The sequence below is a fragment of the Heloderma suspectum genome, chromosome 4, assembly GCF_057233095.1.
Source record: "Heloderma suspectum isolate Gila_16-S chromosome 4, 16-S_ref, whole genome shotgun sequence".
NCBI classification, from domain to species: domain Eukaryota; kingdom Metazoa; phylum Chordata; class Lepidosauria; order Squamata; family Helodermatidae; genus Heloderma; species Heloderma suspectum.
In genome coordinates, this window is record NC_139461.1 from 289,033,693 (window position 1) to 289,044,466 (window position 10,774).

At 43.8% G+C, this 10,774-nt stretch overlaps 1 protein-coding gene across 1 annotated transcript in view; it reads right to left on the minus strand.

Annotated features, from left to right (window-relative positions):
* SALL4 (spalt like transcription factor 4) overlaps positions 1-8,657 on the minus strand; it is a 30,720-nt gene extending 22,063 nt beyond the window's left edge. The window contains exon 1 of the mRNA XM_084854166.1: positions 8,585-8,657. Coding sequence (XP_084710292.1) covers positions 8,585-8,657 — 73 coding nt within the window. The remainder of the gene's footprint in view (positions 1-8,584) is intronic.
* Positions 8,658-10,774: the final 2,117 nt, after the last annotated feature.

A 10,774-nucleotide genomic window follows, 5' to 3' on the forward strand; every position in this document is an offset into this window, starting at 1 on the left:
ACAAAAAGCGGTCTGGGCAGAAGGCAAAAGGGGCATGACTATGATACCACATACCAAAATAGCAGCATATTGTAGCTTGAAGCTCTGGCTACCGGTAACTAAGTAAATCTGGGCCCTTCTCCCTTTCAGAGCTGGCTCCAGGTCTGAGGGGGCCCTGAGCAAAGTCCCCTCCGGTGGCCCCCCCTCCTAGGTCAGGGAGTCCTTCAGGCTTACCTGCCACGGGCAGCACACCAAGGGCAGCTAGGAGCCACGGTTGCAATTTGCCACAATGCCCTCAGGTGCCTGATGCCACATAGCACCACTCAAGGGTTTTGTGGGAAATTAAAATGGCTGCTTGCAGACCCAGCTGTGTGGCTTGGGACAGGCATCTGTGCTGGTGGGGCCTCAGCAGCTGCCCTAGGATGCCAGGTACACATGTCAGGCCTGCCCCCTTTATACCAACCCCTAGTTGTTTTTTCAAACAGGGGTGTTGAACCTCTTTCAGCCTAAGGGCTGAATTCCATTTCGGATAAGCTGGGGGGGGGGTCTATGGGTGGGCAGGGCCAAAGGCAAAGGTGGTGGGCCAAAATACCAGCATATTTTAGCGTAAAGCTCTTCTTGCCAGTGGCTAAGCCTTAGGAGCGGCATTTCAACCTTTCAGAGTGTGGGAAAATCTGCACAAAAGCCAGGAAACCACCAAGCAATTGGTGGTTGAAAGAGAGGGGGCAGGGCCAAGTAAAGGGGGTGTGGTCTTCTGGAGAACCCCAGAGGGCTGGATTGGGACCCCAGGCGTGCCAGATTTGGCCCCTGAGTCTGAAGGCCTGCACCCTTGCTGCACAATGGCAGTGGAAGATGTTTTACAAGCATATAAATATGGAGTTTTACTGCCATGTTCAGTAATTAAACCTCAGTGTACAGCTGACAAACTGGGACAGAATAGCATGCCCAACCCTCACTTTGGGAGTTTATAGCACAGCAAACATTTAAATCTAGGCCTCAGTCTAAGACATTTTAAACCCCACTTGATGCTTGAAGATGTGGTTCTATTCCCCCTCCCCCAGATTACAGGAATTTTATCTTTCAACATCTTGTAAACTTACTGAATAACTAGAATGCAGTAAAGTCAGCAGGGAGATTTATAGTCTAACACAGCACAATGAATGGAAAGATACTCATAAGGTGTAGATGAGATCATGCTATAACTAGGTCTGATGCAATAAAACCGGACCTCATATTTAGCCCAAGCCTATGAAGTTTTCCCCAGTGGCACTTTGATAATCAGGTTTAATTTACTCAAGTGCCTACACATACCGGAATGATCCAATTTGTTCCAAACAGTTCTCCTGCTTCAGAGATTTACTTCCACCACCCTACCCCATTACAAGGATTAGATTTAAAAACTTGCTCCTAAAAGTTGGCCACCAAGTCATAGGTAGAGATTCCCAAACGGGGCATGATCCAGCCAAAATTAAGCACATTTAGGTCTCATTTAATTTCAGCGGGCAATATTTCAGCCCTTTGAAGTAACATCTTTAAATCAAATATAGAAGGGCCAATGGGAACCAGTCAGACAAAATTAACGATTTGAATCAAATGGTTAATTTTGGCTGGCTAGCATCCACTGTCCCTTCTCCCACACACATGCATACACTTACGCTTTTATTCTTTCCATCCCCCCGCCCCACTCGTCAAAACATACTTGTTAGGGCAATATTGCTAACGTAATAATAATCATAATTATGATTTTGATGGTCTCTATTGCTCTTAAGGTTAATACTATATTGGCCATATAAACAGCAGTGCAGTTAGGTAATTTCAGGGCGGGGGAAGTGGATGTGTCATTACTTCAGTTGTGAAGCACACAATGAACCTTCCCCCCCCCCCCCCGGCTTTACAACTGTTTCGATATTATTATGTTAGAGCAAAAGGAAAAAAAAAAAGGTTGCCAATCCAAATTTTTTACAAAAAAAGAAGAAATCCTCTGAGCATGTGCAGTTTTGCATTTTAAACTCAAATCTTCGCACCGTCAGGACTACAGGAATAAAATGGAGTTAACTTCTGATGTGCCCTGATGCTAAACACACTTACCTGGGAATAAGCACGAATTTTTTGTTCTAGGAAAGGAGATTATATTTTAGAAATCAAAATAATAAGAGGAGCCTCTGTAATCATGTACATGCCTGGTCAGATACTGTCTGACTATAAAATGGTTTTTATTTTTAAGAACAAAGGAGGCTACAGCAAGCAGCATCAACCCCAGTAGCCCATGGCATGCCTATGGTAGCCCAGGTGGTGACATTGGGCTTACTTGCTACTGTCCCATCACCTGTTGCTCTCTGGGTGGTTATTTTTGGGGGGAGGGGGGAATCCTTTGGACTTTGAGGCCCTTGGGTTCAGCCCTGAGGTCCTGTCCAGTTTGCAGCAGTGTACTTAGATCATGCCATGCTGAAACTCTGCATTTCAGGCAAAACGAGCTTTTCAAGCAGCCTACAAAAGATCCAAATTAACTACTCGTCAGTACCACTGGCAACTGTTTTCAATCAATTCTTTTAGTTAGATATTTCAGCTTGTGAGCCATTAACAAGACAGGGTTTGGAGTTGTTGGTATTTTGGTTAAACATTTCCAGTATTGCAATCACGTATGAAGATAACAGCATTAGATATTTCAACAGTTGTGATCAATACCAATTAGTTACACATGTGGGCCAGTGAGAACCTTTGTGTTCAATGGTAATATTAATAATAACAATAATGTATGAGGCTCTTGATTTTGCTTTCAGCAATTAGTTAAAACACAAATCAAACTGTCACAGAAGTTTGTGAGCCTCATACCACATGTCAAACAGATGATAAAAACCATCCTGTATTTAAAAGTCTTACATCAAATTAGAGCAAATACAAAATGCTAACAAGTTTATTCAGAGTTGTGCAGTGCAACCCTAAACATACTTTTTACTTGTAAAAAGAAAAAAGGACCACAGAGTTCAGGAAGTACTTACCCCCTATAAAATGTACTTGGATATGCAGCCTTAGAATGGGGTACTGGATTTCATGTTAACTGTTTGAGGTAAGTTTAGAAGGGCTTAAAAATCCCCCAATAAGGCTAGTAAATCAGGCTGACAAACCTCTGAGAAATGGCCTTAGCTACCTGCTGTGGCTTAAAATCAAAATCTTTAGTGAACAACTGTTCCAACGCTATTAACATTGAGCTTAAAAAGGAGGCCAAGGATAGGAAGGCACTTATTATATAAGGTGTATAAATATCACCATTTCTGCAGAGCAAGGTTAATTTGGTTGGATCACATTAAATAAATCCACATATTTTCATTATCCCAGTGAACTGCCTTTAAAAAAAAAAAAAAGGAAAACAAGATAAAACAAAAATGACTACATGGCATTTCACAAAAACAGAGTCACAACTGATGTGTTATCTATGCACAAGCTAGCAACTACTTTATTTCTCCCAGTATTATTGGCCAATACTGCATTCCTGCCAGATGTGTTAAATAGCACTACATCTGCCTATGCAAAATATTGCAAGATCCATAAGTTTTGCAAAATACTGCAAGATCCTTATGGTTTAAGACTTTAATTGATGACCTAAACCAAGTTGGAATTTAAAGATCAAAGGACAGAGCTAGAAATAAACAGCCAGTGAACAGCCCACTACCAATCACCCCACACACACATACACACATACTCAAGTAATAATGGGGCGTAGAGACCCCCCACATTAGCTCACAGCCTAGAAGAGGGAGGGGAAAAAAAAAGAGAAACCCCTTTGCTTCTACCTTGTCGAAGGACCATTTCTTCTTCCGCACTCAATTGCTTCCACCAGCAAGCCCCCTCGACTATAAACAAGGCAGCTCCAGATCTCACTTAACACTAGTACAGTGTTTAAGACCAAGCTAAACAGCAGAAAACCCCGCTGCCAAGGTCAATTGCATGAGAGTCCTAATTGTAAGCTTGACATCAACTTACCACCCACAGCAGGCAGGAGGAGGCAAAGGTTAGAGCAGCAGCTCTGTCAAAAACGTCACAAGCTGCTGGGTTTCGCAGAAAAGGCCCAGTCACTACAACCAATATAGTGTTTCACTTGCATTTAAAAGGGGGGGGGGGCAGAAACATCATGCATGGCACTCCACCCTAACTACTTCTCCAGCACCGCTCTCACCCAGCCATTCTCTTATTGCTCTGTTTAAAATGGTTCATCTCCACACCGCAAGACAGAAGGGGATCGTGGTTGGACTTTTAAAACACTTGATCAGATGAAAATGTTCTAGTCTTGAAAATAAGCTAAGATATTCTGGTAAACATTAACACTATCACCAAATGGGAGCTTCTAAAAAGAACTCTTTTACGAGGACAATTTTATTCTGCTTAACCCTTTCCATTTCTGCAAGTGGGTTTAAGCCCAAGCTAAACTGCAGAAAACATCTTCTTTAAAGATGACTTCCACCTTGGTTTTTTGCAAAATTGCTTGATATTCATTTAATGTAAGCACTGGATGTTGCTGATGTCATAGTGAGACTCCCATCACAGTAGATCATTTAAAAAAAAATTTGGAGTCTCCAGTTGGAAAAAAGTTCTACACTGCATTTTAAGAAAAATTATTTGGCCTAATGGCTATTATCAAATACAATGGTCTGTTAAATCCTTTGAATAGGGGGAAATGCTAATTTTCAGTATGTAATTGTTGGTCTCAAGTGACACACCTGCTATTTTTGACCAGTTAATTGATCACCAGGTTAGCAGTAACACCCCCCCCCCCAATGCCTTGCTTTGCAAATTTTTGTCTGGGGTTTCAATCCCTGAAGCTAAAAGATAAAGTGCTTGGTTTAATTATGCCTCCTTGCTACACATATGCAGCTACTCCCCAAGAAATTCTCAGGGAATTATCCAATTAAATTTCACAACCTGCCAATCTGAAAGTAGATAATATGGGCATATCTGGGTTTCTTTCCAAGATTCTGATGCTCAACCTATGCACAATCTGATTGACGAAACCGTTGCTGACACCTACACAATTTGTATTATCATCATGGAACAGTTTTTGTTTCTTTTTAAATGAACGTCCATTCTGTGCCAATTACATTCTACTCCACGGTACAAAAGTAAATGCGAGGGGATCTACATATTTTTAGCACACTTATTACCCCATACTTTAGGAAATCCCCTACATACTGTGGTATTAATGGTTATTGAGCATGTTGGGTTTAGGAACATAGGAAGTTGCTTTATACTGAGTCAGATCATTTGGTCCACCTAGCCCAGTATTGTCAACACAGAGTGGAAGCTGCTCTCCAGGGCTTCAGGCAGGAATTTTTCCTAGCCTTTCTTGGAGATGCCATGGCCCTTCCCTCAGGGTTTAGATGCGGAATGCACCAATCCAAATCCCCACTCGCCTATGAAGTTCGCTGGTTGGTCTTTGGGCAAGTCACTCCTATCCTGGCCTACCTCACAGGGTTGTTCTGGGGCTAAATAGAGGAGGGTAGGATAATGCAACAAATAATAATAAAAGAAGTTCTGGTGCCTTAAAGGCAAGATGCTATTTCATGAGGTCATCCATGGAAGGAAGATATTTCTTGCCTCCATAAAGCTTGCAAAACAAACAGCTTGCAAACTTTGAAGTACCACCAGATTATTTGTTGGGTTTTGCTGCAGCAGATTTTAAAATATAACAAATCTTCAAGCAGCACACTGCCATCACACCTTGAGCTTTTCCCTTCTGGAGCCGGAAAAGGCAGAGTGGGTTCATAGGGCTGGATCCAGATTCATTCATGCTTAAGAGGAGACCTATTGGAATCAATGGAACAAGCTAGACATGATTCCAGTGGTTCTACTCTCAGGTATGACTAAATCTGGATCCAACTCACTGAGGTGGAAGGGTTCTTGGAGGTCATCTGGGCCAGCCCCCTCCATGAAGTATCCATCTATCTATTAGAAACATTTGGATAGGTATTTCTAACCAGGCACCAAAAAGACTGAGACCTGCCTAACACCACAACAGCATCGTAGGCTCATTCTCTATTCCAGAGATTTGCTCAGAGAGGCATCAGCAGGCATTCTGAGCGCTTAGGCTTTAACCCAGCTCCACAAACAGGAAGAGTAAGACCTAAACATACAAGAAGAATCCATGGCCAAAAACGCATTTTCTCTACCGACAAAGTCAACGCAGGCAGAGTCCCCTAGATGGCGCAAGAGAGCAACCGAACTGTCCCATCACACACTCGAGAAGTTACCTTCAAACAATTGAGCGCGATTTAAAGAGCGTGAGGGTTTTTTTCCCCACTAGATTGATAACACACATTCAAGAAGTTATTGAAATACTAGGTTTCTCTCCCCGCACCACCACGCGACTTTTTCTTTACTAGTTAAAGAGCTCCGCGGCACTGAATCAAAATCCAATAAGGTTGAAGACTTTACTTACTGCAAATTAGTGCTTTTTTTTTTTTTAGGAGTGAAAAATTGATTTAAAAAAGTGACTTTTGAAAACCAGGTCGGTGCCTACAGCGAGGAGTGAATACATGCAGGAACATCTGAGCAATTTTCCGATTACCCTCTTCTCTCCCCCCCCCCCCCAGCACGCAACTCCAAGGGAGTTATTAACCCTTTTGTTTCAAGGCAGACCCCGGAGCTGGCTTTCCAGCTGCGAGCAGAGATTTACATGTGGACACATCACTTCCAACCCCCCCCCCCGCTCCATCCTAACCATATGCACAAAGGAAAAACAGTCATGCATTAAACATGGGATTTATTGCCTTCTGGCCAGCTCGCCGTTTTCTTAAATCACCATTAACCGGACTCAACAATTGCACATTTGGACTCAAAAGAAAGAGACAAGAGAAAAGCCCCAAACCTCCTGCGGTTCGAAAAGAGAATCGCCTCCCTCCCAAATATACATTGTTATCGACCATTTCCAGCAATTGTGGTGGCGTGGGGGAGAGTTTATCGTGGGATCACTTTTGATTAAGAGTTCACCCCACCTTTACAAAAACAAAAAATAAATGGGGGGGGGGGAGACAGAGGGAGAGAGAGAATCCAGTCCAAGATTTCATCCCAAAGTTTTCATTTATCGGGGGGGGGGGCATTTTTCATAGATCTCTGCGGGGGGCATATAGATTGGGGAAAGGCATTAGATATAACTTAATTAGGAAACCCTAATATCTAAAGTTGGTTTTTAAAAGGACAAATTGCCCCTCCCCCCTTCCTGGAATTGTAAAGTTCAGGATTGTACTGATAAATATCCAGGACTCAAAAAGTCCCCCACCTACCCGGCGCATCATATTTTACTGCACTTCTCCCCTCCGTGTTTTGTTTTGTTTTTTCGAAAGAAATCTGAAATCCAACTTCCCAGAATATATAAAGTCCATCTTGGCCCAAAGGTTCCAAAGCAACAGAGCGGTCGCACCATCCAGGAATTTCAAACTCTCCGTTTACATTCTAGCGAGTTCTGCCACATCAATTGCTCTTCTTTGAACACCCCCCCCCCCCGCTCAATAAATACAATCTGTAGACGTAAAGCTATCCATTTCTTCATATCTTTATAGGTTAAAAAAAGGCATAGAACATCAGCGGTAGGAGGAGAACGCAAAAAGCAGTCGTAATGATCAGCAACTTTGGGAAGATTTTTTTTTTTTTTAAGATCGCCTCTCCCCACCCGCCCCCATCCTGCAACACACCATATTAGCTCACCGGAGTTATTTTAGGAAGTCGGAAATCAAAGATGGCTGGAGGTCAGGCTACAAAAGGTCCGAAGTGATTGCGATCTCTCGTTCTCTCCCCACAAAGATAGTTCCAAGTTTTTGGTGAACCAGAGAGGGGCCAGGAAGCACCCCCATCCAAATAAGGAAAGAGATTGAAGGGGGGGAAGAATATTTTCCCCCCCCCGCACACACACCCTTGCATTACAAAAGGTGTTTCGCAGTATCCCTCTCGCCTGCCCCCTCCCACCAAGAAATATTTCCCTAGGGGTGGGGGGGGGAGAGAAGTTTAGGGAGTTACCTTCTAGCAGCGTCTACCGGAATATAAGGATACGATTGTCCCACACAGGGGTTTGGGGTTTTGCTTTGTTTTTTTAAGGATGCTAAAGAGATCCCGGGACGAGCATATAAGGAACTTTTCCCAGACCGGGGAGAGAGAGGCAAGAATTACACCCCAGGATATTTTTTAAAAAAATAATTAATATCTATTGGGAATCCGTTTCTCCCTGCTGAAGTGAAAGGGAGCAGAAGGCAGATCTAATGTGGACTGGCAAAGGATGGAAAGAAGAAGAGAGAGAAAAGCAAGGAAGAAGAAGAACCTTGCCTATCGAGGAGGAAAAAAGAACCAATAAAGACACACATGATCCGGTCCGCTCCCGCAATCGTGAGAAATAAAGGCGAAATTGAAGTGGTCCAGATACCGAAAGGATTAGTTTGGCTCAGGATCGCGAACAAGGACCCCGATGCGCAAAAGGGGAGGGTGGGTGCGTGGGAGGGCGACCACACGCTCGCACACAAAAGCAAGCACCCCCCCCCCCCGCCAAATCCGATTCCCTGCTTGATTTCTTTTGCCCATCAATTAAAGTTGGGAATTGACCCGAGCTTCCCCGGCCGTGCCTTACCATTCGCTACATCCGGGGGCGGCCGCTCGTCCGAATGGATGTGCTGAGGCTTCGCCTGCTTGCGCCTCGACATGCTGCAGACGCATCGGGGGCAAAATAGTAGCAATTATTTTCTTCTTCTTCACAACAAATTCCTAGAGTTGGGAAATTACTCCCAGGGACCGGAATGCGCATGTCAGAGTAATTATGATTATCAATAATGCATTGCGATTTATCATGGGTCCCTGACAGCTGATTGGCCTGAGTCCAAGAGCTCACAGATTATTCAAATAAGGTCCATTGATCAGGGAGCAGAAGGGCACGCTGGGCTTTGTAGTTTCTCCGGGTGGCCCCGCTGGCCTCTCACATGTGATTGAAGCGTGGAGCCCAAGACTCAGGGGGGAGTTTAGCGCAGCGTTGCGCACTGCCTGATTGGATTATGCTTCCCTTAAGGGAAGGGGATGGGGAAAGAGCAGAAAATGCCCTGGATCCATCTTTGAAAGTAAACAAGGCAGCCTGTTTTTCTGGGGCAATCAGTAGGGAACAATGCGTCTGTTATCCTACCTTTTAGTTGTCTCCTGTTTAAAGGAGTTCATTTTTATTTATCTGTGGGTTGGGTGTGTCTGTATAGAGTCCTGTACGCATCTCTCAGCTGGAGAAACTTAATCCGCATTACATCAAATAGAAACACCTCTTCTCTCTCTCTCTCTCTCCTCGCCACCTCCTCAAATGAGGTAGCATCTTTGCAGAGCGATCCTATGTACGTTTCCTCAAAAATAAAGTCTTACCGGGTGTAAAGAGACAGGCATGCTTACTCGGAAGTAAGGTCCGCTGAGTTCAGTGGAGCTTGCTCATAAGAAAGGGTCGTAAAACTTCTCAGCTTCCAGTATCCATAAAACTTCCCAGTGTCCGTAGAGCTGGAGATTCCGAGCGCGATCCTGTACAATGTCTACTCGGAAGTAAGTTTTATTTATTTTATTTATTAAATTTATTGCTCGCACATCTGGCTTGTCACTCAGCCACTCAAGTTCCATTGATTTCAGTGAGGCTTAACTTCCATGTCAGTGCGCATGAGGTTTTAGCCTCTTGGGTTATCTGGAATTGAAGGGGAGGGGGGATTTTATATGGCAGAAGGGTGAGCATGTGTTTATTTTTGTTTTAACATAATGGTATATTTAAAAGGACTTGAAATGTTCCTCCATACCTCTGCATGAAGCTGGACTACTGTCGGGTTAAATGCATATCTGTATTTTAAATGCTCACTGGGAGATCCATGGATACACTTGCTAGATTTCAGAAGTGTTAACATGTTATCTTACAGAACCTAAAAGGCAGCATTTTGTGGTGGCATTTTAAGCACAAATGTTTTGTTCTGGCACTGCAGCTGGTTACTCCCTCACTATGAGAAGCAAATAGGGGGTGTTTATAACATTCCTCTTGGGTGCCCAAGGTATTTTCACATACATAATCCTCACAACATCCCTGTAAGGTAAGTAATTCATTTTATTACATGTCTATCCCTCCCTTCCTCTTAGAGCTTAGGGGGACATACATGGTTCTCTCCCCCACTCCCTTTGTTTAATCATCACAACAATCCTGTGAGGTAGGATAGACGGACTGACCCACTAGGGGCAGCCCAAGACATTTGCTGCTTATAGGAGAGCAGCAAATGTCCTACTCCCCAACCAAAGTGCATGGTAGTACCACACAAGATCAAGTAATTTTGACACAGGAGGCAGAAAGCCCTACAAGCACCTCTCCCCATCCCTGGCAATAAAAAACCCCAACAAAAATAAATTAAGGGTGCAATCCTATGCTGGCTGGGGCATGCTGGGAGTTGTAGGACTTTTTTCTATAGATGAACATGCTTAGGATTGGACCTTACACAACTTAGTTTGATGCCCATTCACGACACCCCAATTTGGCTGCCTGAGGGAGCCACTTCCCTTTGTCTAATGGTAGGGCCAGCCTCTCCCAGTGAGCGATGTGGGTGAGTGGGAATTTGAGCCCACATTTTCATGGTCTCAGTTCAATTCTCTAACCATTTAATGCTCAAACACTCTCCTCTATATATACCCATATTGCAGTTGTGGTAGAACTGAGGCCAAGCTTGGGGAATTACCTAAAGCCATCCTGTGAGTTCATGGGTGAGAATAATTCCTGACTCACAGCTTTTACTCTTAGCCATCTCTCATTTGTCACAAATTTGTC